Source organism: Stenella coeruleoalba (assembly GCF_951394435.1).
Source record: "Stenella coeruleoalba genome assembly, chromosome: 9".
In the NCBI taxonomy this organism is placed as follows: domain Eukaryota; kingdom Metazoa; phylum Chordata; class Mammalia; order Artiodactyla; family Delphinidae; genus Stenella; species Stenella coeruleoalba.
This window is the reverse complement of record NC_137155.1, coordinates 25,577,173-25,604,443: the sequence shown is the minus strand read 5'-3', so window position 1 is coordinate 25,604,443 and position 27,271 is coordinate 25,577,173. Positions and strand designations below refer to the sequence as shown.

At 37.7% G+C, this 27,271-nt stretch overlaps 1 protein-coding gene across 1 annotated transcript in view; it reads left to right on the top strand.

Annotated features, from left to right (window-relative positions):
• PCLO (piccolo presynaptic cytomatrix protein) overlaps nt 1-27,271 on the top strand; it is a 365,126-nt gene that overhangs the window by 188,669 nt on the left and 149,186 nt on the right. Inside the window, exons 4-6 of the mRNA XM_079932524.1 lie at nt 1,586-2,302; nt 11,267-16,343; nt 16,711-18,725. Coding sequence (XP_079788650.1) covers nt 1,586-2,302; nt 11,267-16,343; nt 16,711-18,725 — 7,809 coding nt within the window. The remainder of the gene's footprint in view (nt 1-1,585; nt 2,303-11,266; nt 16,344-16,710; nt 18,726-27,271) is intronic.

Below are 27,271 nucleotides of genomic sequence, written 5' to 3'. Positions count from 1 at the left end.
GTACCTCCTCTAGTGACTATTCAGCACAAGGGCTGGAGCTTTTAGAATTTGACATAGGGATCAAATCAGTTTCTTTCCCAAGACTCTGTATAAAGTTACTGTATAGAGAAGCCACAGTTCACTTTTTTGCTGCTTAGACATGAAATGAAGAACAGAATTGGTATTGGATGATCATAACACAAAAAGCAAATGAACCCGTAATACATACTAATGTTTTATAGACAACATTTTACTGAAATTAAATAACTGACTTGGGTCTTTACTCTTTTAGATCACCAAGTAAGAATTATAACAGCTTACAGATTGCAAAACAGTCATTAGTATTAAGCAACATTTTTTATGTCTTTAAAGAAATGGAAAGCTGAAGTAAGAAATGAATCTCAGATGTCCAATAATATTCTAGAACAATAAATGATTTTTGTCTCTAAATAATTAAAGTTGTGGTACTGGAAAGAATGATCCAATATGAAAAGCAGTTTGAAATTGAACTTCTCAGAAGACAATACAACATACGAACACAATATTATTTGCATGACTCTCCAACCATGCGCTTTAGAGAATAGGTACTCATTAAATGGTAACAATTAGAAGCTACATGTATAGTCTTTATTTCTTACATTTTAATAGGTATGATGTAAGAAAAAGCACAACATACAACAATAAGGGGGGAATTCTGCAATATTATTGGTCTAACAATCTCTCTCCCATGTGATTATTTATATGTATTATGAGAGGGTTGTTCTCAGTCTTTAGTTTGCAAAAAAATTAACCAACAGGTTATTTAAAAGGCAGATCCTCCTTCTCCTATCCCAGGATTCTGATAAACTTGTTTTGGTGCAGTTCCTAGAATTTGCATGTGTAGGGACAAACACAGGTGATTTGGTGCAAGTGGCCCATAGATTACACTTAGAGGTATAAGGAAGTGTTTTAATTAGCAATTGAGAAAACTCTGGGGAAAAAGAATATCAGACAATTTTAACCTGTGAATGCTTCTTGACACAATTGCATGAGAAATGTGACTTATTAAGAATGACATTATTTTTTAATCTTAAATTAGATGGAGAATTATGCACAAGTGATTCTTGAAAACTCTACGTGAGCCTTGTAAAAGTTCTGCTCTGGTGGATAGAACTACATTTGATCCAAGTCAAGAGACAGGAGATTATAGGCTAAGTCCTAAAAAAAACTTACGATTAATTGGCTGTTAAAATTACTACGAAAATTAATAGTTTTTGAAGGGAAACAATTTTGAAGGCACGAGGCTTAAAAATAGTTGTATTTGGAACAAATTCAGATTTTTTTTAACCAAAAAATTGATATTCCCCTGGGTCTATCTTTGATGCATTTTTTTTTTTTTTATGGTGAGGTGAGTTAATTGCTGATCTCTAAGGACTCCTGTTTTTAGATTTCAAATAGTCTTTTTGCAATCTTCTTTAAGTCACCATATCATTGATCCAGAAAACAATGACCCACCTTCTCCATATACAAAAAAGCAGCTAGAAATTGCCAAGTGCTAACCTTGGTAAATGCACCAGAACAGATGTATATAATATAGTTAATCTTTTAATTTCTGTTTTATCTGCAGATTCAGGAATGGCTTTGTTTAAATTGCCAAACCCAGAGAGCAATATCAGGACAGCTTGGAGACATGGGCAAAATGCCACCTACACAGACAGGACCAAAAGCCTCTCCTATGCCTGTCCCTACAGAACAACCTTCTCAGAAAATAGCAATGCCTGCCCAAGTAAAAGTGAAAAAGAGGGAACAAGAAGAAAAAACAGAAGGTGAAAAAATCATTCCAGAAGAAGTGAAAGAAACACCTTCAGTTGAAAAAATTCCCCCTAAGGGAACCACAGATCAAGTCCAGGAGGAGAGTAAACTAGAGAAAGACAAAACTTCAGCCCCTCAAGAAAAGAAGCCAACCCCTGACGACAAAAAGCCACTCGTAGAAGAAAAAAAGCCGCCTCTTGAAGAAACAAAGCCAACCCTTAAAGACAAAAGGCCAGCTCTTGAAGACAAAAAGTTACCCCCAGGAGCAAAAACATCAGCTCTAGAGGAGGAACAGAAATATGACTTACTTAAAACTCAAGTACAGATTGCTGAAGAAAAATCTGAAGGCAGAGTGGCTCCAGAGGCAGTGCAAGAAAAGAAACAACCACTGACCAAGATGGAAGATTTACCATCTGGCGCACCTCAGAGTTTGTCTAAGAAAGATGATGGAATGACTCAAAAAATAAAAGAACAGCCACAGGCAACATGCTCGGCAAAGCCTGATCAGATGGAACCTAGGAAGGAAAAAACAGTAAGTTATGTTTTTTTCCTAACTTTGCAGATAAGTGAAAGCCTTCAATTAATAGCGTTTTCAGAAAAATGTAACAGTTGTTTGCTAAAATGATGAACTTTGGCTTTCTGACAGCTTAATCTAATTTAAATAAAGCATAGATATAACATTTATTAGCTTTTATGCTGATCAAATAATTTATAAAAATCTATGGAGTGATAAAGAAGGGTTTCATATAATTTTATTTTATTTTATTTTAATATTTATTTATTTGGTTGTGCTGAGTGTTAGTTGTGGCAGGCAGGCTCCTCAGTTGTGGCAGGTGGGCTCCTTAGTTGTGTTATGTGAATCTTAGTTCCAGCATGCGTGTGGGATCTGTTCCCTGACCAGGGATCGAAACCGGGCCCCCTGCATTGGGACCGTGGAGTTCTATCCACTGCACCACCAGGGAAGCCCTCTTATAATTTTAAATGATTGCTTTTTCCTTCCACTATGAACATAAAATCAGTATCCTCCTTTAACATAAAATAATGTTTGTCTTGGAATTTCTGTTTACTTAGCCACTTGGTTAAGCAAGACTCAAGTTTCTCCTCGCTTGAAAGCTTTTTAAGGTATGGTCACCCATAAAATGATTAAATAATTGTGATTTTAAAAAAAGAAATATGGCTAAAATTCAGGAGAAACTTTTTTTTAAAGTTTATTTTAGCATTTAGTGTGAAATCAGTTTAATATATTTTGTTCAGTTTTATTCAGTGTGTTTAATATTGGAGGGTTATTTATAATCCAAGCATCATCTGGAATATATATTATTCTTTATATATTTTCTTTTTCTTTAGTGGAAACTTTTAAGGGTACCTCATCTTAACCTATATTTGCACGGGCAATAATACCATTTCTAGAGGAACTCTGAACTCTTTTCAGAGCTTCAAGAAATCTTATATCAGGCTGAATAATTTTAATTCACAGATGGCAGCAATGACTTGCAGGAAAACGAAATGATTCATTGGTATTAAAACTTAATATTAGAATTCTAATTAGAACTTTTAGTCCATCCCAACCCTGGTTCAGTTGTTGTATTGTTTACAGTTTTAACACATGGTTACTAGACTGTCTCTGGTATATAAGACCTCACTCATTAAATAAATCCTGATCTTCCTTTGTTATATGAGTTTATCCAACTCAGAGAAAGCAGATGCCTATGTATTCTCCATTCTAATGGCTGGATCTAGCTACCCCGCCACCACCACCTGCTGCTTCTCCCAGTTAACCACCTTGTAGAACTTGATGCTTTTTACCATTTATCTCTTTGTGAAGCTTCATGACTCTTCCCTTTTTGTTCTATTCTTGTCTTTCTGATCACCCCTTATGAGTTCTACTTTGATTATCTCTATTACTTTCTCTTTTCTGATCGGTTCTTCTTTGAACTCTGTCTTCTTTCCTCTTAGGGGAGCCACATGAACATTTCCTAACTCTCCTTGTGCACCTTCTGCCCCTCTTGAGTGTTAGACCTACATTTTCAAATACTGAGTAGATCATTCCACTTCAGAAACTCACTGTAAACTGGAACTCAGTGTGTTCAAATCATATCCAACTCTCTATAGAAGCAGTTTCTGCTTAGCTCCTATTCCTAAGGACAGTATCCTAACGGCCTTCGTGACCTTTTACCAACGATTTGGGTAATCTAATTACTAGTCACTAGGCCTTCTCTTTTTCCCTTCTCCATTATATAGTTATCAGATAATTATTTTCCAGAGTTCAGATAATTTAACTCTATCACTCAGATATTTCTAATGATCCTCTGTTGTTTGTTAAATATAATCTAAACAAGAAGTATCCAAATATTTTGTTAATGTACTTTATTTTATTTTACAAATGTGTCACTTTTAATAATTTCCTTTTACCACTACTTTTGCTTTTAACGAGTTCAATATGTGTATATATATTTATTTCTAAATTAAATCTATGCACTATTACTAACATATTATTTGCAATATAAACATTCACAGAAATGTGTAAGTCAGTGAAATAAGCTAAAATCACCATTTTTATTATATTTATTTAAATATATACATTTGGTCACAGTAAAATATGATTAATAATAGCATTTTAGAGAGAGCTTTGATTGACTGTGCTTCAGTGTTTGAAAATCTTGTTCTAAAATTTTATGATAGAGTTCTTTGAAATTCAGCTTAAGTTTATTTTGATATTTTGACTTTTAGTTTTAATGACGCTCCATAACAAAAAAGCTAATCCACAGGATATACCAGAAATGAGAGAAGTGTATCAAAGGTTGTACTTGCCAAATCTTGCTACCTGTTTTCTAAGTTTGGAATTGAAAACGGTTTTTTTTAACTTGTGGAAATTCCAGAAATAAATGTTACTCTAACGTGATACCAATCATTTCCTCTTGCTAACTATCAGAATATGTGGTGTTTTAAAATATGTTTTTTAACAAATGACTTTAAAACCCACTGCAGTTCTTCATCGGCAATGTTTATAAAAAGATTCAAGTATTCTGTTTAAAGTTTGTCTGAAAAGGCAGACATGACAACTTTTTTAAATGATATGTCATTTTATGTAGCATAATTACATGATGATTTCCAATTATCCATCTTCATTACCGGCTTACTTGTAACAGATGCAGTAAATGAATTTCACATACACTGCTATCTATGTAACTTTACCTTTTTAAAAAACTAATTCCAATTAAAAGAGCCACTCCTCAGAATTTAATATACAGTTTTTTCATTTAAATATATATATATACCTTTTTAAACAAATCACTGAATATTGAGCCATTTGGTGGCTCACAGTAGTAATCCTTTAAGTATTTTATTATTGAAACAGAACTAGTGAATATTATAAACTGAGCATGTTAGAAATATCTGCATGTTGATTTTATTATTACCAAACCTTTTGCTACTTACTTTGTTCTAATGATTTTCCCCCGAACCTTCCACAGTTCTTTCTTTCTTTCCAGCAATATTGACTGACAAAGAAATGTAGTTTAATTTGTCACCATATTGTTTCCATGGCAGAAAAATCAAGTTTCCCCAAATGTTATGTGACTTTTTTGTCTTTTACTATTAAATAAGACAGCTCCAAAGACGATTTTAAGTGTTTATTTCAATTCATTGAAAATGTGTGAAGTACTGGAATATTTATTTGCCAAAAATTCTAGAAGTTTGTGATAGTGTCTTAGGATGACTTGCTATAAGTAGCCTAAGCACATTATGTGTTTAGTCAAGGTTTGTTATTAGCAATAACATATGTAAGACAGATATCAAATGGTTTTCCTGGTAATGTCAAACTTTTTTGGCCAGTTTTGTGTCAGTTTTCTTTATTAATGTGTTTGTGTATGTCTTGCATTATTACTATTAACTTTGACACATGATTTTTTGGCAAGAATATTTTGTCTACCACTTACCTATTATAGGAACGTTGGTTTGGTTGGTTATATCTGTTTTAAAGAGGGGGAAACTAAATTTGTTGTGCCCAAGATCACATGGCTGGGAAGCAGCAAAGCTAAGATTATAGTCCTGTTCTGCCTATAAAGGCTGGCCTCCTAAACACTGCACAGAATGCTTCTTCCCTGTGACACCTTTAGGATGCTGCCTTTTTATTATTTTAAGTATTCATCTCCCTTAGCAGCTTCCAGTTTGTGTGATTTTTTACTTTGTTTATATATTTATATTATTTTATTTATTCATTTATTTGTCATTTGCGTCATTCATATCGTTATAGTATACTGTTTACGTTTCTTTATTGATACATCATTTTGTCTCTCCACTCATTCCTGTCTTTCAAAGTGTGTTAGTTGAATGGAATTAAAATTTATCCTGAAATATAATAAATATTTTGAAATGTACATTCTCCTTTTTTAGTTTAATATTTTAAAATTGTACATCACTACAGAATTCTCTTTCTACCTATACACTTAAACAGAATACTGCTTGTCTACATTTGATATATTACATTGAAACGTTATAGCTCTCTTGATAAAAAAAAAATTTGAACATCCTTTAGCATAAACTTCTATTTATGGTTAAAATGACCCAGGGTTAGTATTCAAGTTATATATAGCCATGGTATCTAAAGGCAGCATAATTGTATAGGATGGAAAATGATGAGGTTTTCTGAAGTGAAAAGGATTCCCATGTATGTGGGACTATCCAGTTTTTATCTCCAGACCCAGTGAATTTATAGATTTAATCTTGTTTACAGTGCTTGGAACACTCAGACTAGCAATCCATTTGGACCCAAACATTGTATAAATGATTAAAGAGTATTCATCTGTTGTTTTACTTTAGCCCATTAATATAAATGACTTGGGAGACATTAGGCAAAAACTTAATATTGCCTCCTTTCTTTGTACAGTCTTATATTTAACCAAGAATTCAGTTCATAACCCCAATGCTAGTTTTTAAAAACCTTCCGTTTTCCTTCAACATGGAAGGCTAAAAGTTTCAAAATCTGTGAAAGGGGCAGAACTAAGCTTGGCAGTACACAAGTGTCTTGGTACTAGGGAAGGCCTCAAGATATGACACCATGGGAAGGTTTCAAGCGGGTCTCAATTCATCACTGCCTCTCTCTGACTGGTCTTCAGGTCAATAAATGGCAGTGGAGTATTGGAAAGAAAAGAATTCTGTGCTTTCTGCTTTTGGTTAGTGAGTAAAAAATATGAATCTTGGTTTCTGAAAATTTTGAAGATTTGTTTCATATACACAGACTAGAAAGGCTCAAGTACCATAATTCTGTACATAGAGAAGACTGCAATATATACAAAAAAATAAAAGTCAGTGTAATAGAGTTGAATGCTAAATGTACTTAGGAAAATACAAGGAAAATGTGTTCATCAGGGAAAATGTGTTCCTGAAAAATAACATTGCTTTTTTTTCTTTTTTAAAGTGCTTAAATTATGGATCTTCCCAAAAAAACAAAATTCTCATGCAAGGGGTCTTGGCCTGTAATTTTATTCTTATGTAATAATTTTGGAGATCATTCTAGGTTGTATTTGGACTACATGTAAAATATTAAATGGATAATTAATTCCAACTCCTATCTATTCAAATGAAGAAAATAATGCATAAATGAGAAAATTCAGTGATATTTAAACACATATGTATATATGTGTTATATATGTAATCTACGCATGTACTTTAGGAAGAATCATTTGAATCTATTTTATTAAATCTTAATATGTTACTAAATAGCTTAATATTTTTCTCAGAAATAAGCATACAACTACACATTTTTTTCAATTTAACATCTTTATTGGAGTATAATTGTTTTACAGTGTTGTGTTAGTTTCTGCTGTATAACAAAGTGAATCAGCTCTGTGTATACACATATCCCCATATCTCTTCCCTCTTGCATCTCCCTCCCTCCCACCCTCCCTATCCCACCCCTCTAGGTGGTCACAAAGCACGGAGCTGATCTCCCTGTGCTATGCGGCTGCTTCCCACTAGCTATCTGTTTCACCTTTGGTAGTGTATATATGTCCATGCCACTCTCACTTCGTCCCAGCTTACCCTTCCCCCTCCCCGTGTCCTCAAGTCTATTCTCTACCTCTATGTGTTTACTCCTGTCCTGCCCCTTTTTATTTTTTTTTATTCTTAGATTCCATGTGTATGCAACTGCACATTTTTGAGGCAACTGAGAGAAAACTGCCAATCTTTTAGTCCTAGGGAGTTAGAAATTTGAAAGAATATAAGCCTCCCTCACATGGATCCTTTGAATATAGTCATCTAGGTTACAGTACTTCAGACATCCATTTGAAGTTTGAATAGAGAAAACCAGACCCAATTTACATGCTATGTTTTACATTCTTCTCAGTGCCAGCTACTCTTTCTTATTTGATCAAATTATTCCCTCGTTAAGGAATGTTATTCAATAAAGCAAGGGTTTGTGATGTTAAATCTATGAGAGACCAGTTAACCTGCATGGGAACAAATTGCACTAGAACTTTCACCCAGATATCTCACAAATGAGAGTGGAGAGCTGCAGAAAGGGTAAATGGATGGACGCATAAGCACCTCAGTTTGCTGATCTCTGTATATGAAGAAAAGCTTTTTTTTTTAAATTTTAGCAGCAGCAGGTGAAAAGAGGAATGTGTAGGTATCTTAAAGAGGTAAAAGGGCTAGTTGGTATATGATCTGATAGTTAACAAGCTAACAGTAATGAAGTAGAAGGTCACTCACCTCTGTCAGGGGAATTTATACCCATGGTAGTTAGTATGAGAAAAATTGACATTTTGAATTTTTTCAATATCTCATGGTACAATAAGTACATGACCAGTTGTTCCTTCTAAACAGTTCAGCCAGATGCCCTTTGGTCACCTAACTTGATTTCCTTATTAACCACTCCAAACACTTTATCTTAGACGCACAAAGCTGTAGGGCAACATCTTTGCAGACTTTTGCCACCTTATAATATGGAGAGGAAGTCATTTAGGTGAAAAATCATCACAGCATCATCATAGGTAAATGACGATTGAATCCCGTGAGGAGGAGAGGAAAGAGACCAGGAAGAAAGTGGCAAGAGGGAGAAGTGGGTAGAACATAGCACTGAGAAAAGCAGGAAAGCATGAACACATCCAGAAGGGCACATAAGGGGGATTGTAGGGTAGGGATTTTGATGTTTATGCGTCTGAGTCTTCTGTCTAGTGTACCTTAATTTTCTTTGTTACATTATGTATGTCTGATCCTAATCTTATTTTTGTCTAATGTCAGTAGAACCTTCAGAGTTCATTGTATACAATTATAATTTATTCTTTATTATACTCAGTGAATTGTTATATGTAACCGCAGTTGCATTTCCTCCTTATATGTATAATTTTATTACATTGTTATGTTTTATAATATGTGCAGACTCAAAATAAAGAACACAAATGACACCATCAAAATTTGATTATGAAAGATCATTTTCTTGACCTTTTTTCCACAAGAAGTTTAGGTACCCCACCCTTGTGGTTACGATATTTACTGTGATTGAGTGAAGGGTGGGAAGGCAGACAAGGAAAGGCATAGAAAGCATACTGGACTCAAAATATTGTGCTGGTATTGTGTGGGATGTGAGGAGGTGGAAATATCCCTCCACTGTGACCATCCAGAAATATTTTATGAGAACACTGCTTTACCTGTTTTTTTTTTTCTTGTGTCTAGTAGCTCTTAAGAGAAACAAACCAATTAGTTGCGTGCTTGTCAACCCAACTACTATAGTCTCACAACAGCAGATAAGTAATCCTTTTCTGGAAAGACATCTGAAATGGTCTAGGAAAGTTAATTCTTAGTAAACCAGAGAGTATTCATTGCTTTTGCATGACAGTTGTAAAGAATGTATCCGACTGTCTTTCTGAATTGCCATGTTGTAAATTCAGCAAAAAGCATTTTACCATATAATGTGCATTTTACCCTATGTGCTCGAGATACATCCTTAGCCATACATAATAAAGACAGATATTGAGATGGAAATGAATGTAAAATGAGTATCAACCCAACAACTTTTATATTTGAGAATGAGGGGAAGGAGGAAGAGAAAAAGAATGAAAGAAAAAGGTAGGGAAGGAACAAGGCAGGAAAGAAGGAAGAGGTGTTTGCATGGTATTTGTTTTTTGTGCAACCTGACATCTGTTCATTCGAGCTGTGGATAGGTAGGAGAAACCCATGGCCATACACCCACTGAAAATATCAAGATTGTTAGTTCAAGATACATACTTAGTAGAATCCAGGTGGCCTCATAGGCCAGGGTCAGACAGAGCATGTCCTCCTGCAACTCTTCCTCTGACCTCTTCATTCCATAGGGCTGTGGGGTTATTTTGACACTCTCTGTAAAACATGGAAACTAACTGTAAAACATGGAAACTAACTGGATCACTTGGGTTTCATTTTGCCCATAGGTATTTTTAATTTGGATTTATGCAAAAAGGTCTCTGTTTCATACTTTCGCTTAAGGCCTCTCTGATTCTTAAAGCAAACTGCTGGCATGGCCTCATCACAGCCCAAAGAAAGCAGCTGTTTAAGACTGATGTGTCTCTGAAGTGTCCCAGCTCCCTGGAAAGCCCCTGTTCACATTCACAAGTTAGTTATTGTGCTGGTTGAAGGGAGCTGACTTTGAAATAGCGTGAAGGTAAAATTCCAAGTATTTTAAAATCCAAAGACATTTATAAGAAATTTATTAAATTTCTTTGAGATGGGCTGCTGAAGATAAATGTGATTGAACAACTCTAGAAAAATACTAACTGGATATTTCTCTTTTTCTAAAACCTTGAGTGAGACCAATTATGTCATAGCTTCTTCAGAGTTTACGCTTTCTAAACATTCATTTCAAGTGTTACAGAATAATAATATTAACAGTCATACCAAGTAAAATATAGTGTTTTACATCTTTCAAAGTGTACTTAAAAGGCAATGCCTTGTTCGAATCTCTCTCTCAAAAAAAAAAAAAAAAAGTCCTTAGCGGTAGGTGAGATGAGTATCATACTGTGGCCATGTTACCTACTTGTTTCTGTTAAGTAAATTTTTCAATATCCCATGCTACTTGGAGGCAAGTACAGTGCCCATCCTCTGATTCTTTGTTTGCCTGTCCTCATAATCCAAAAGTATTAATTATGTTAATGGAAACTTACTAAAATTTTTCTTCAACCATTTGAACTCTTTCCCAAAGTAAATGTGCCGAGAAAGATAATCACGTTTTTGAAGAAAAATGGTATTGAGATGTAAAAGGATACAACATTGATGAAATAAAATCAATTGTGATTGAAAATAGACATTTAATTAAACTTAAGTTAAATGAAAACTAACCTTTATATGTATCAACCACTTTTATTTTTGTGCTCAAAGATTTTTTTTAAAAAAATACTGTTATATAGTTGAAAAAATTCCTATAATTATTCCTCAGTTTGTAATAGTTATTTGAGAGTAATGGAGAGGCCATGTTATTAGTTTAACCATGTTAAGTTTTCCTGTATCTTTTCCTTCCCGCTAGGAAAAGGAAGATGACAAATCAGACACTTCAAGTATTCAGCAGCCAAAAAGCCCACAAGGTCTGAGTGACACAGGATATTCTTCTGACGGAATATCAAGTTCGCTTGGTGAAATTCCAAGTCTTATTCCCAGTGACGAAAAGGATTTGCTCAAGGGACTCAAAAAGGACTCCTTTTCACAAGAAAGCAGCCCATCCAGCCCCTCGGATTTGGCTAAGTTAGAAAGTATGGTCCTATCCATTTTGGAAGCTCAGGCAAGTACACTTGAAGAAAAGTCAGAAAAGAAAACAGAACCCCACGAGGTTTCTTCTGAGCAGCCTAAGGACCAACAGAAAACTCAGAGTTTAGCCGAAACACTGGAATCTACAGTTTCAGAGGAGCTTAAAGAGAGTCAAGAAGAGAAAGACACTGTTAAGAAAGAGAGCCAACAAGGCATCCCTTCCAGAAAGGACCATGAAGAAAAGTCTGAATTTGTTGATGAGTTGCCTACAAGAAGACAGCCTTATGATTCAATTGAAGACAGTAGTGAAAGTGAAAACTCACCTGTTCCACAAAGAAAACGGAGAACTAGTGTTGGTTCATCAAGCAGCGATGACTATAAACATGAAGATAGTCAAGGATCGGGTGAAGAGGAAGACTTCATTCGAAAGCAAATCATAGAAATGAGTGCTGATGAAGATGCTTCAGGTTCTGAAGATGATGAGTTCATTAGGAACCAGCTCAAAGAGATTAGTAGTAGTACTGAAAGCCAGAAGAAGGAAGAAACCAAAGGGAAGGGAAAAGGAACAGCAGGGAAACACAGGCGGCTGACGCGAAAAAGTAGTGCAAGCTTTGATGATGATGCAGGGAGACGCCATTCATGGCATGATGAAGACGAGACCTTTGATGAAAGTCCTGAACTTAAATACAGAGAAACTAAAAGTCAGGAGAGTGAAGAACTTGTAGTTGCTGGAGGAGGAGGGCTACGCCGATTCAAAACGATTGAACTCAATAGCACGATCGCAGATAAATACTCTGCAGAGTCATCACAGAAAAAAACAGCTTTGTACTTTGATGAAGAGCCAGAATTAGAAATGGAAAGCTTGACAGACTCTCCGGAAGATCGGTCAAGGGGGGAAGGATCTTCTAGTCTTCATGCTTCCAGCTTCACTCCTGGCACATCCCCTACATCAGTTTCGTCACTTGATGAGGACAGCGACAGTAGCCCAAGTCACAAAAAAGGAGAGAGCAAACAGCAACGCAAAGCTCGACACAGATCGCATGGCCCTCTTTTACCTACGATTGAAGATTCTTCAGAAGAAGAAGAATTGAGAGAGGAAGAAGAATTATTGAAGGAGCAAGAAAAGCAACGGGAATTAGAACAGCAGCAAAGAAAGACTTCTAGTAAGAAATCAAAGAAAGACAAAGATGAACTTCGAGCTCAGAGAAGGAGGGAAAGACCAAAGACACCACCCAGTAATCTCTCTCCCATCGAAGATGCGTCTCCAACAGAAGAATTACGTCAAGCTGCAGAAATGGAAGAGCTCCATCGATCTTCTTGTTCTGAATATTCACCTAGCATAGAGTCAGATCCAGAAGGCTTTGAAATAAGCCCAGAAAAGATAATCGAAGTACAAAAAGTTTATAAATTGCCCACAGCTGTGTCTTTATACTCACCGACAGATGAGCAATCTATTTTGCAGAAAGAAGGTAGCCAAAAGGCATTAAAAAGCGCTGAGGAGATGTATGAAGAAATGATGCATAAAAGCCAGAAATATAAAGCTTTTCCAGCTGCAAGTGAACGAGACGAAATGTTTGAAAAAGAGCCTTTGTACGGTGGGATGTTAATAGAGGATTATATTTATGAATCTTTAGTAGAGGACACATATAATGGTTCCGTTGATGGCAGTCTGCTCACGAGGCAAGAAGAAGAAAATGGATTTTTACAGCAGAGAGGGAGAGAGCAAAAAATAAGACTTCCAGAACAGATTTATGAAGATCCCATGCAGAAAATTACAGACCTTCAGAAAGAGTTTTATGAGCTAGAAAGCTTACATGCTGTTTTGCCTCAAGAAGACATTGTTTCAAGCTCTTTTATCATCCCAGAAAGCCATGAGATTGTGGATCTGGGTAGTATGGTAACTTCTACCAGTGAAGAAAAGCAGTTATTAGATGCTGATGCTGCCTACGAAGAACTCATAAAAAGGCAACAGATGCAATTAACACCTGGATCCAGCCCAACCAAGCCCCCCATCAGGGATGATATGACAGAATCTACTGTGGACTTTGACAGGGTGCCTGATGCATCTTTGACATCAAGTGTTCTCTCAGGCGTATCTCTTACAGATTCGACCAGCAGTGCCACACTCTCCATCCCAGATGTTAAAATAACCCAACATTTTTCAACAGAAGAAATTGAGGATGAATATGTGACTGATTATACAAGAGAAATTCAAGAGATAATTGCACACGAGTCACTGATTTTGACCTACTCTGAGCCTTCAGAAAGTGCTACGTCTGCCCCACCCTCTGACACACCCTCTCTCACATCATCTGTTTCTTCAGTTTGTACCACAGATAGCTCCTCGCCCATTAGTACCCTGGATAGCATAACCACAGCTTATACTGAGCCCGTGGACATTGTAACTAAATTTGAAGATTCTGCGGAAATTTCTTCATCAACATATTTCCCAGGCAGCATTATAGACTATCCAGAAGACATATCTTTAGATCGGCCGAGCATACCAGATGGTAGAACTAGTGCTGGTCACATTGTGATTTCCTTATCTGATAGGGAACCTTCTCTCATAGAATCTGTAGGAACTAAACTTGAGGGGCTAATTGCTGACACTATTTCCACTGACTTGTCTGTATCTGAAAAAGACCCAGTGAAGAAAGCCAAGAAGGAAACAGGGGATGGAATTATTCTGGAAGTTTTGGAAGCTTACAGAGATACAAGGAAGGAGTCGGAGGCCGAACTAACAAAAATTAGCCTCTCTGAAACTGTGTTTGATCAGTCACCTTCTTCTCTAACAGCCCTTCCAATGAAGGAGCAGGTTTCAACTACATGCTTTTTATCTGAAGACGTTTTTGGTCCAGCAAAGCCTGCATCTCAGGTGCCATCTGGCACTCCTTCTATTTCCTGTCTTCCAACTAAAGCTCGTCCATTCCTTCGAAGTTCTTCTTTGGATGCCTCAGCCCAACCTCCTCCCCCACCCCCTCCTCCCCCACCCCCTCCTCCCCCTCCACCCCCTCCTCCACCCCCACCTCTTCCCCCACCAACCTCACCTAAACCAACTATTCATCCTAAAAAAAAGGTAACGGTTCCAGCTCCAGTTACTGCAACTACTGCAGCTCCACCTCTAGTAGATTCCGTTGCTACAGTAGAGACCACAGCTGCTCCAGGAAGTAATGGGTTACCTATAACAAAAATATGTACCACCGTACCTCCTCCTGTCCCCCCTAAGCCATCTTCAGTTCCATCTGGACTTGTATTTACACATAGACCTGAGCCAAGCAAACCTCCAGTTGCCCCTAAACCAGCAGTTCCTGAACCTCCAGTCACTACCGCAAAACCAACAGATACGCAGCCCAAACCAACAGGTCTACCTATAACTTCAAATATGACATTAAATTTAGTGACTTCAGCAGATTATAAATTGCCTTCCCCTACCTCTCCGCTTTCCCCTCACTCTAACAAGTCCTCGCCAAGATTTTCCAAGTCCCTCATGGAAACTTATGTGGTTATCACATTGCCATCTGAACCTGGGACTCCAACAGATTCTTCAGGGAGTCAAGTTATTACCAGCTGGCCCTTGGGATCACCCACCAAAGATCTGATTTCCATTGAGCCAGTATTTTCTGTAGTTCCTCCTATAAAAGCTACAGAAATTTCAAGTTCTTCACAACAGAGCCTGTACATCTCAGGAGCTTTGGAGACATTTTCTGCTATCCCTGTCACAACACTATCTTCATTTCAAGAACCCCCAACTTCAGTTACACAGTTTCTCCCAGCTGAAGTTTCCAAGGCTGAGTTTTCAACAGCCAAAAGTACAATCGCTAGTACTGGTCTCAGCAGCGTCTCTATATCCATTCCTCCAGAGCCTCTTGCTCTAGATCACCTCCATTTAGAGAAGCAACAGTATAAAGAAAATGTCAAGTTGCAACTTGTTGGTGATGCTATTGATCTGCGTACAGTACCCAAAGTAGAAGTTAAAGTAACTGAAAAATGTATGGATCTTTCTGCTTCCATGTTGGATGTGAAGAGGCAGACCACAATAAGTGAAATGTATGGGAGGCAAATTAGTGCTGTCCAGCCCTCTATTATAAATCTCAGTGCAGCTTCATCAGGAGTGACTCCAACATCCCTGGTCGCTGAGACAGTGACTGTTGTCACGTGCACAGCTACTGCAAGTTACACCACAGCCACAGAAAGCCTAGTGAGTCTAGAACATGCAACAGCAATGCCACTCCAGCTCACTACATCAAAGCATGTAGAGCCCCCATGCAGGGTACCAAGTGGCCAGGCCTTTCCTACAGTTAGGGAGGAAGCACCAATAAACTTATCTTTAAGCACTTCTGTACACCCAGTGACATCAGCTCTTACGAAACCCATCACTGCACTTCCTGGTGGTGTCACAAATGGATGGACTGATAGCACCACATCACAGGGCATCACTGATGGGGAAGTAGTGGATCTCAGTACCTCCAAGTCTCATAGAACTGTTGTAACAATGGATGAAGCTACTTCAAATGTGGTGACCAAAATAATAGAAGATGATGAAAAACCTGTTGATCTGACCGCAGGAAGAAGAGCTGTGTGCTGTGATATGGTTTATAAGTTACCTTTTGGAAGGAGCTGCACGGCACAGCAGCCTGCAACAACTCTTCCTGAGGATCGTTTTGGTTATAGGGATGATCACTATCAGTATGATCGAGCAGGGCCATATGGTTATAGAGGGATTGGGGGAATGAAACCTTCCATGTCTGACACTAATTTAGCAGAAGCTGGACATTTTTTCTATAAAAGTAAGAATGCTTTTGATTATTCTGGAGGAACTGATGCAGCAGTAGATCTAACTTCAGGGAGAATTACTACAGGTCAGTATGATGTAGCAACAGACCTTTCCGTGAAATACCATTATGGTGTTCCTCATCTCATTTCAGGATGACAATGTGGTCCCTTCCCCAATTTTGTTACTTTTCATCTTTCTTTGGATGTTTTGGCACCATATTTTGGAGTACATGTGCGCTTTTGTTTCTTCATTTTTTTTTTAATCTGTTCCACGCAAAGTCGCCTGCATGTGCCTGCATGTTCAACATTGCTTTTATTCCGCACCTAGGTAGGTTAGCCTGTGGATTTGCATGCAGTCCCATTCATTATGTTCTTCAAGACTGAGTGGGCTTTCCAACCCCAAAAGCATCATTCGTTCTGGGAACTGCACTATAACTCTACCCTGTGTTTCAGGTGAGGTAATGGATTATTCAAGCAAGACTACAGGTCCATATCCAGAAACACGACAAGTCATTTCAGGAGTTGGGATTAGTACCCCACAGTATTCCACAGCAAGAATGACTCCACCTCCAGGACCTCAGTATGGTGTGGGGAGTGTTTTGAGGTCATCTAATGGTGTTGTCTATTCTTCAGTAGCAACTCCAATTCCTTCCACATTTGCTATCACCACACAACCTGGCTCCATTTTCAGCAAAACCATGAGGGATTTGTCTGGTGTGCACACAACTGACGCTGTGACTTCACTATCCGCCCTGCACCAGAGCCAGCCAATGCCTAGATCATATTTCTTGACAACAGGGGCATCTGAAACAGACATTGCAGTAACTGGTGTTGATATCAATGCCAGTTTGCAAACTATCACTATGGAAACTCTGACAGCTGAGACGATGGACTCGGTTCCCACTTTAACCACAGCGTCTGAAGTCTTTTCTGAAGTGGTGGGAGAGGAAAGTGCGCTTCTAATCGTCCCCGAAGAAGGTAAGCAACAACAGCAACTGGACTTGGAGCGCGAGCTCTTGGAACTGGAGAAAATTAAGCAGCAGCGTTTTGCTGAGGAATTAGAGTGGGAACGGCAGGAAATTCAAAGGTTCCGAGAACAGGAAAAGCTCATGGTTCAAAAAAAGCTGGAGGAGCTGCAGTCAATGAAGCAGCACCTCCTGTATCAGCAAGAAGAGGAGCGGCAAGCCCAGTTCATCATGAGACAGGAGACGTTAGCGCAGCAACAGTTGCAGCTGGAGCAGATCCAGCAGCTGCAGCAACAGCTTCACCAGCAGCTCGAGGAGCAAAAGATCCGCCAGATCTACCAGTATAACTATGACCCTTCTGGAACTGCTTCTCCACAAACCACTACAGAGCAGGCCATTCTGGAAGGTCAGTATGCTGCCCCAGAAGGTGGTCAGTTTTGGGCGACCGAAGATACAACCACCACAGCCTCTGCCGTGGTGGCGATTGAAATACCACAAAGCCAAGGATGGTACACAGTTCAGTCGGACGGCGTTACTCAGTACATTGCCCCACCTGGCATCCTGAGTACTGTTTCAGAAATACCTCTGACAGACGTGGTTGTAAAAGAGGAGAAGCAGCCCAAAAAGAGAAGTTCTGGAGCTAAAGTCCGTGGCCACTATGATGAGATGGGGGAAAATCTGGCAGATGATCCCCGCTGCTTTAAAAAGATAGTGGACAGCGGGGTACAAACTGACGATGAAGAGTCAACGGATCGGAGTTACGTGAGTAGGAGAAGGAGAACTAAAAAGAGTGTCGATACAAGCGTCCAAACGGATGATGAAGATCAGGATGAGTGGGATATGCCTACTAGATCAAGGAGAAAAGCTCGCGTAGGGAAATACGGTGACAGCACTACAGAGGCAGACAAGGCCAAACTCCTTTCCAAAGTCTCCAGTATAGCAGTTCAAACAGTAGCAGAGATATCTGTGCAAACTGAACCAGTCGGAACCATAAGAACGCCTTCGATACGGGCACGCGTGGATGCCAAGGTAGAAATAATTAAACACATTTCAGCACCAGAAAAGACTTACAAAGGGGGCAGTTTAGGATGTCAAACAGAAGCAGATTCAGACACACAGAGTCCTCAATATCTGGGTACCACATCTCCACCCAAAGACAAGAAACGCCCAACACCTTTAGAGATCGGGTATTCATCTCACCTTCGGGCAGATTCCACATTACAGCTGGCTCCTTCCCCGCCCAAATCTCCAAAAGTCCTTTATTCACCCATCTCACCACTTTCACCAGGCAAAGCCTTAGAATCAGCCTTTGTACCTTATGAGAAACCCCTCCCTGATGATATAAGTCCACAGAAAGTACTGCACCCCGATATGGCTAAAGTTCCCCCAGCAAGTCCTAAGACAGCCAAGATGATGCAACGCTCCATGTCTGACCCCAAGCCTCTGAGTCCAACAGCAGACGAAAGTTCCAGGGCTCCTTTTCAGTATACCGAGGGCTACACGGTAAGAGTGCTTCTTTTCAGTTAGAAGACAATGGATGAGTTGATATTAACTGTGTGTTTGCAGACTTTAGGAGGCAGTAAAGGCTCCTGGTGCCTAATTCTAAATTTCAGTGAGGACTATTTCATTAGAAATTTGGGGGAAAAGATAGAAAAGTATACATCCATGTAGAAGTACCAAAAAAAAGACCATATTATGTGAGACAAAAATGAGAGAGAAGGTTATTATGATGTAATGAGATTGAAATTTTGTTCTAATCTTGAAATCTCCCAGGTGTCAATTGTAGACTGATTTTGGTGAGTACAGTTAATACTCATATTCAAGTATGATGGAATAAGCATTGAAGATAAATAGATAAGGCAAAGGATGACCAAACGTTTAAACCCATGGATACTGGGATTCTTTAGTGGGAAGATCTGTGGTGATCATTTAATCAGTCTGTTCTTCCTTCCTCCGGAATGTTAACCTTTGTTGCTCCAGAGAGAGCATTTCTAGAGCAGAAAGTGTAAAATAATCTTCATAGTTCATCCATGCTTATTTTGTTTCTGGAAACTTTCTTAATCTACCTCAGATAAGCCTTAGTCCTAGTTCTTAGAGAGGAAAATTTAATTTTTAATGTTCCTTTGAATAATAGAGTTTAATTATTTAAAAATATGCTTCAAAGGGAAAAGAACATATATAGGTATGTCAGACACATTCGTGAAGATCTCTATAGCTGAAAATAAGAAATGTTAGTAATCAGGTATAAAAGAAGGTGTATCCTACTTAAAGAAAACCTAATATATAATTCTTCAGAAGGTTATTGATAAATCTGATAGTTCTATTTGAAACTAGATTTATGTTCAGATTAAGAGTTCCCCTCATGCACTGGTTTCTGAAGTCTAGATCTTCAAACCCTGAAGCATCTAAATAGGTTTTTCTGAGATATCACTCTGTTGCCAGCAACCCATATACATTAAACATTGGCTGTGGGCTGAAAAATATGTCACTATATGTAAGTCAATTTTTAGGTATATAGGCATATTGATAGACATATTAATAAATTAAAAATTCTTACAAGTTTTCTAGTTTCGTAGGGGCATTTTGTTATTATGGACTTTCTCAAACAGTGTGTAATTGTCTTTATGTGGGGGACAGGTCATAACTGTTTTAAGTCAGGGAACCACTGGTGCACTGAGATTTCATTCAGTTTACAGAGATTTGTTTTAATGTATAACTGTTTCTAGAATTAAATATATTGCAAAAAATATTTTTAACGCGGCTATAATGTATAGGTATTTATTTTTACAGCTGTGCCCTATGAACTCATCCAAAGAGTTACTTGGAAATCTTTGAAAATACATTTTTAAACAGTATTTTAAAGTTATATTCAAGGCTTCTGTCATTAGAAAGAACAGGCTTTTCCACTTGGTGTATTCATCATTTACTTAACGTATGGCCCTATAGCCTTAATTCAAATGAGCTCTGGGATAGAAGAGATTCAGGTGTCAATATTTTTTCCTCGCAGTATTCACTTTGGATTTAGAAGTACAAAATGAAAGATACAGTGGGCCATATAAGTTGTATTATTGATTGTACCAGCGATACTGATTAACTGTCTAATCGTAAAAGAAGTTGAACAGAATTACCAAATACTCTGAGCCTGAAAAATCCTAAGGGTATTGAGCCTTGGAGCACAATCCAGTAGTTCCTTTTGTTTACCCTGCGCCCTAGCCCATGGACCTCACCACCCTTGCCTTCCTTACAGTTTATTCTCCGAACTGCACCTAGGGTGATTTTCTAAGTGTACGTCAGATTTTGTCACACACTCTCCAGTAGATTCTCAACAGATTCATCAGGATACATTAGAAATTTCTTAACAAGGACCCATGTGATCCCAACTCACAACCTCATTGGTCACTCCTACACTTACCCCCCTTCTCGCTCTGCTCCAACCACTGACCTTGCCTTTCTTTGGATGTGCCAACCTCATCCCCACCCAGGACCCCTGTTGGGATCTCTCTCTCCCAGATCTTTGCCTGGCTCGCTCCTGTGTACAGGTTTCTGCTTAAATTTCACTTCCACAGAGAAGCTGTCCTTACCTCACTCTCTAAATGTCTATCAGCATGAATCCCTGCACCCTCTAAATTTGTGTGTATTACTTATTAATATAGATTTAATCAAATATCATCTTCCTTCTCCAGTAGATCATAACCTCTACAAGATCAGGAATCTTACTTTGTTTGCCTCTGTATTCCCAAGAGCCTAGAAGAGCACCTGGCACAAAGCAGACCTTCAATATTTATTGAATAAATGTATTAAAGGAAGGATTATAAGCATAGAAGCAATGGGTTAAGGCATGCATTAAAAGACTCTGGCTGCTGACCTTTTCATTGCCACAATCTAGACCCATCCTAGCAAGTCCTGTTGATAATCTAAACCGATACCTCCTTTGCTTAAAGTGTCAGTTCCACTTTGTTTATTTTTATGTATTGGGTTGACCAAAAAGTTGGTCTGGGTTTTTCTGTAAGATGTTATGGAATAGATATTTGAAACAACTGAGCACAAGTTAAATAGCATTTAGCTATTAGTCCAGCCACCTTACAGATAAGGAGCAAAGCCCAGAGTAGGCTAGTGCCTTTATCATGGTTCTTTAATAAACCAGTGACCTGGCCAGGGTTAAAATGTTAAACTTGCTGCCTGACAGTTATTCTTTGTTAGTCTCTTCTAAGGCTTATGGGACATTTTCTGATTCTTCTCGCTAATTCAGTACCATGCTTGTTGTCTATTTTTTTTTTTTTTTTTTTTTTTTTTTTGCGGTACGCGGGCCTCTCACTGTTGTGGCCTGTCCCGTTGCGGAGCACAGGCTCCGGACGCACAGGCTCAGCGGCCATGGCTCACGGGCCCAGCCGCTCTACGGCATGTGGGATCTTCCCGGACCGGGGCACGAACCAGCGTCCCCTGCATCGGCAGGTGGACTCTCAACCACTGCGCCACCAGGGAAGCCCAGACTGTTTTTATGGTTTGTTGCTTTGTCTGCATTTGGTCCTCTTTCCATACTCAGTTATTTTTTTCTTAGTAACTATTTCCCAAGCTTTTTGGAGAGCTTTCATTATTACAAAGTTCTTCCATATGGGTAAAATCTCTCTTCCTGGAGTTTCCAAACATTTGTCTTAATTCTGCAATTTTAAACATTAGAGATTTAAATTTATTCCATTCCTACTCTATAGGAATCCAACTATCTGAGATCCTTTAACTCTGATTGAGTTTTTCCATCATGGAACTGTGGTCACACCTTTGGCACACAAATTTCAAGGCAGGAGTCTATATCATCTGCTTAGTCTGTCACTGACACTTTGAGTTCATGCTTAGCCCTAAGATATTGCATAGATTTAATTGGTTAAATTAGCACTAATTAACATAAAATCATAAAATAATACAGAGTGGGCATAACTGGTGCAGGGAGTTATCAGAGATCATTTTATTGAGTTATGTAATATTCCCCTGTGTCTGTAAGAGGTGAGCTGTATCTCTTTTCTAGACCTTATCACTCTGGTATCAAAGTCACAGCCCCAAAGCCAAATTCTATTTTTGACAACTTTATATAACCAAACACTTTTATCTTGTGGTCTGCTTCCTTTTACAAATAGAAAATTTTAACTCTGAGTAAAGATGGAAAAAAATTACCACGTTTTTACTTGAGTTCTTCTGATTGCTCCCCAGGAAAATTCCCAAGAGATACAACTAAAGTAAATTTAGAATGTACTGCTTCCCATGGGGCTGGGCTTGCTACTTAGATACCACTTGAAAATAATGTATTTTCATCATGATTTAGTAAAAGCACAGAAAGGAATAAGCTTTGTAATGAGGAAATGGTATGCACACAGAGATTTTTTTCTAACTTTCATCAGTGGACTTCTTCAATTAAAATGTTTTATGGAAGTCACATAATGAAAAATGAGTGGACACTAGTGGAGAGTGACCAAATCATCTGTAATGATTGAATGAAAGTAACACTACCTTCCCATCACTAAGTCTGGCAATTGTAGATATCCTGTTAATTCCCTTTCCTCACGGTGCGGGGTGGGGGGGTACATTTGGCAGTTTCTGTATTTCCTCAGCAGAAATTTGCTGACTGTCATTAAAGAGCTTCACCTTATGGGTTAGTAGAAAAAAATTTCAAATCTCCTAGTAACTGTGTACCTTTCATGGTCTATGAAGTATATAATGGTGCTTCTCTAGAAATTTTAGATTCCTCTTCTTTATAACCATTTTAAAGTTATTCTTTTAGGTAATAAGGCCTTTACTGACTGACCAAATGAAAACCACCCACCTTTCTAACACTCTATCCGTATGCCTTTCTTGATTTTTCTCCATATCACATATTATTGTCAAAAGTACTATGTCTGTTCCTTTATAATTTCACATATTGTCTTTCTTCCCCAACCAGAACTTATGGGTGAGCATTTTTGTTAATTATATTCACTGCTATATCCCCAGTGCCCAGAACAATGCCTGGTTCACAGTAGGTTCTCTACAGCAGTAAATTAATTTGATGAATTAGTGAACAGGCCGCTTTATCCACCAAACTGCTTTTAATTTGGGGGTGATTCCCCAATTCCTTGCTCCCACCTAAAACAAAAAATAGAAACAGGGCTTCCCTGGTGGCGCAGTGGTTGAAAGTCTGCCTGCCGATGCAGGGGACACGGGTTCGTGACCCGGTCCGGGAGGATCCCACATGCCGTGGAGCGGCTGGGCCCGTGAGCCATGGCCGCTGAGCCTGCGCGTCCGGAGCCTGTGCTCTGCAACGGGAGAGGCCACAACAGTGAGAGGCCCGCGTACCGCAAAAAAAAAAAAAAAATAGAAACAAAGCAAAACAAATAAATAAAATCTTATTCATTCTCCGTACGACACTTCTTGTGTAGCTCAGGGTTACAGTTTTTCCTTCTGCTTTCCCCTGTGTTTTTCTTCTTTTGCTGAACGGATGACAATGCGCTTTCTCAAATTTATTTCAGTCCAGTATTTTTGTGTGTGTCTGTGGATTACCTCGAGCATCACACCTATGAAACTTTCATAAACCAGAGCACCAAAACATGTTCCTCATGCTCTTTTTCTTTCTTTCACACAATGAAACTGTTTACATCATGACCCCAGATGATCACGAACGTCAAGAAAGGAGGTTAAACTCTCACTCTTTTTGCAAAGTATAACTTCCTTGTTCCCACTCACCTCTGCCTGTAAAACTCATTTTGTACAGCTCTTCAGAGCTTCTTTCTATCTGCTAGATTGGATGCCGCCTGACTCAAGTGGATTTTTGCTCAGATAAATTGTTAAAATGTTATAAAAAAAAAAAAAGGAGGTTAATGTAGCATGTTCTCTACAAAATCAGGAGAGAATGTCATAGCCATTGGAAGAAATAGCAGTGTAAATTCAAAGGATTTGTTTGGAACTAGATTTATCATTCCAAGGTTTATCTGTCTTCAAAAAAAAAAAGCAATGATTTTTTTTCTATCAAAAGGAATAGCACGTTTTATCAATAATGATACATGCCACTTTTGTGCACTAAAATAAGCTACATTTAAAATGTTGTCACCTCTGTCTGGTCTTAAAATTACATAAACTGCCAAGTGTTAAAACTGTTTTTCCTACCCTTAGACTTGTTGAACAATTTTAGAGCTTTTTTAGTAATAGACAAACTCCTTATTAAAATATTTTTGTTCTAGAGTTTAAGCCAGGATCCTATTGCAAAGCAGATGGTATTCATGAGCTGATTTTTACAAGAATGTGTTTTGCTTCACTGATTGCTGTTTTGATAGCTATTTTTAAGATTTTTAGAACCCTTTAATGTCTATTTCTGAGAGTAATTTCCATAACCTAAATTGAGAAATTTTATTTCTGTCAATTTTATTTCTGTCAGAATATACAGATTTAAGAAATAATGACCGTGATAACCAAGTGTGATTTGAAGAATAATATTTTTTAGGGATTGTTTTTCATTACTGTCTTTGGAAAGCAACATAAGAAACCAGTCTATTAAAACTGACTTTGACGAAATAAGCTGTTTTATAATGGTAGTATTTACATATATGAGAGAAAAAGTATTCATATATTAAAGACTGGCTTTCTACATAGCTGAGGCCTCATTTTTTTCTATAGCTTTTACACCCTCTTCATTGCTAGTACACTTTTCTTATCATATTTCTTCTTTATGATTAAAATCTTGGATATTATTATATATTATTATACTATTATATTATAAAATAGGAAATAGTATGTTAAAGTGTTTTTCAAAATAAATGGCAGTAAAATAATAATTTATGGTCATTATTATTAGGGTCTGATAAAAAGCAGATTGAATGTATACATGTAGACAAATGTCAGTGAAAACCAGAAAATTTTTAAATTGATCTCATCAATCTAGTGTTCAGTAGGTAACCTTTGCTATTTCATTGTAATCAGTATCTAAGGATTAATTTCAAAGCAAACCTTTTCAGACTGAAGGGGAAAAAAATCAGATTATTTGTGTTATTTTTTCTCAACGTCAACATTTCAAACTATGCCAATAAACATAATTATAAGAAACAGACGTATGTTCCTAATGTTCAGTGAAAGACCTTTGCTGAAAATGTAACCCTAAATATTAGGAAATACTAGTTTAACACGGGGGAGTTCTGAATTAATAGAGCATTGATTATTACTGACCCAGTTTAAAAACACTGAGCATCATTTAACAGTTATTAGCTTCCTAAGTATTTTATCATAATATTCTTAATTCAGTACACTACCTGTTTCGAACAGTTGTGCAGTTTAAAACTGACTCTACATAAAGCTACCTACATATTCTCAAAAATACATCCCGTCCCAACAAACAGACATGCATTTTTGTATATTTGTTTATGTTTTGGTTTTTTTTGTTTTTTTTTTTTGCGATACTCGGGCCTCTCACTGTTGTGGCCTCTCCCGTTGCGGAGCGCAGGCTCAGCGGACCTGGCTCATGGGCCCAGCCGCTCTGCGGCATGTGGGATCTTCCCGGACCGGGGCACGAACCCGTGTCCCCTGCATCGGCAGGCGAACTCCCAACCGCTGCGCCACCAGGGAAGCCCTGTTTATGTTTTTTAAAATTACTACTTATGTAGGATTCTATAATCTGCCACATGTGCTATTACTGAAATAAAATAACAAGCAACTAAAATGATTGTGATATAAAAATTTGGAAAAGTTTTGAGGTACATTGTACATAGTGGCATCAAATGTATTCCACTAGTTGCTTTACTTTTTCTTATCACTATGTTCAACATAAAAATACATGTTTGTAATAGACATATATGCCTATACATATACATCTATACATAAGCTAGTTAATACTTTTATAGCCTTATATAACTAATAAAATAGTTTCAAATTCAGTTGCTTGGTAGAGATCCAAACCATTTCTTTTCTGTAGGTTTTATATTTATTTTATTACATATTTTAAAGATGAGAAATCTGAAGTCCAGGTCAGTGTTCTTTGCACCTCCATACCCACCCAACATTAATTCCATTTGTAGAAAATGAATTTCTTCTATTTAACAGGATTTTCTTTTTGGTCCTCTTCTGTATCTTGACTTATGTGTAGAGTTTGAATTAGGAAAGCACCAGAACAAGTATAGTGAGGTAAATTGAGCCTGAAATGAACTGGCTAAATAAACTGAGGTAACTTAGTCTAAAGCTTTAAACAACAAAGGGAATTTTTATCTATTTTTTTTCTCCTTAAGAACAGTTTGCTAGAGATTCAAATTAAAACAGTAGAGAAAAGCGATGGTTGAGCACAGTGTAAGAAATCTTTAAGCTAAATTATAGAACTGCTATCTCTATTTATTTTGGTTGAAAAAATTTTATAAGATGACAAATAAAAGCTTAACTTTGTGAAGAACAGTAAGTAACCCCTATGAGGGAGTAAACAGTAACATTAGAAGAGTTGAAGCTAAAAGTGATTACACTCATCCTCTCTCCTCCTCCTTCCTCAACTGAATGAAAAAGATATATACGAAAATTGTTTGGGCTCACTGATAAACCATTTTAACTACATAAGTAAATCACTCTTAATAAGTTGGACCACATTTTAATTTCTGACCTGTTGGGTAGTATATTTTAACATGACAGGGACAAGACAAGTCTCCAGTGTTTTTTCTGATAAAACTCAGCCCTAATCACAGAGCTCAGTCTCCGGGCATAGAGGCTACTTTTATGGGTTAGTCATTTACTTTTTAGAAGGTCGAGCTGAAATCACTGTTTAAAGTACTAATAAGCGCTAGTTGTAGAGAGTTTCAGGATACTTCACGAAAGACTCAACGTCATGACATTTCTCCTTTTGACATTAATAAATGTGCATGAATTTCTTCAGTGTGTCATAGGTATTAAAATGATAGTAATGTTTCTAATAAAACAATGTTATTTTGTTTAGAATAAGCTTCTTTGCGGCGCTTTCAACCAGTTCTTCCATTTATGGCATGAGCTGATGCCTGTAAATGCTCACTCAAATGCACTGCAGTCAATAAGCTCAGGTTTCATTAATTATCCATTTGGAAAAT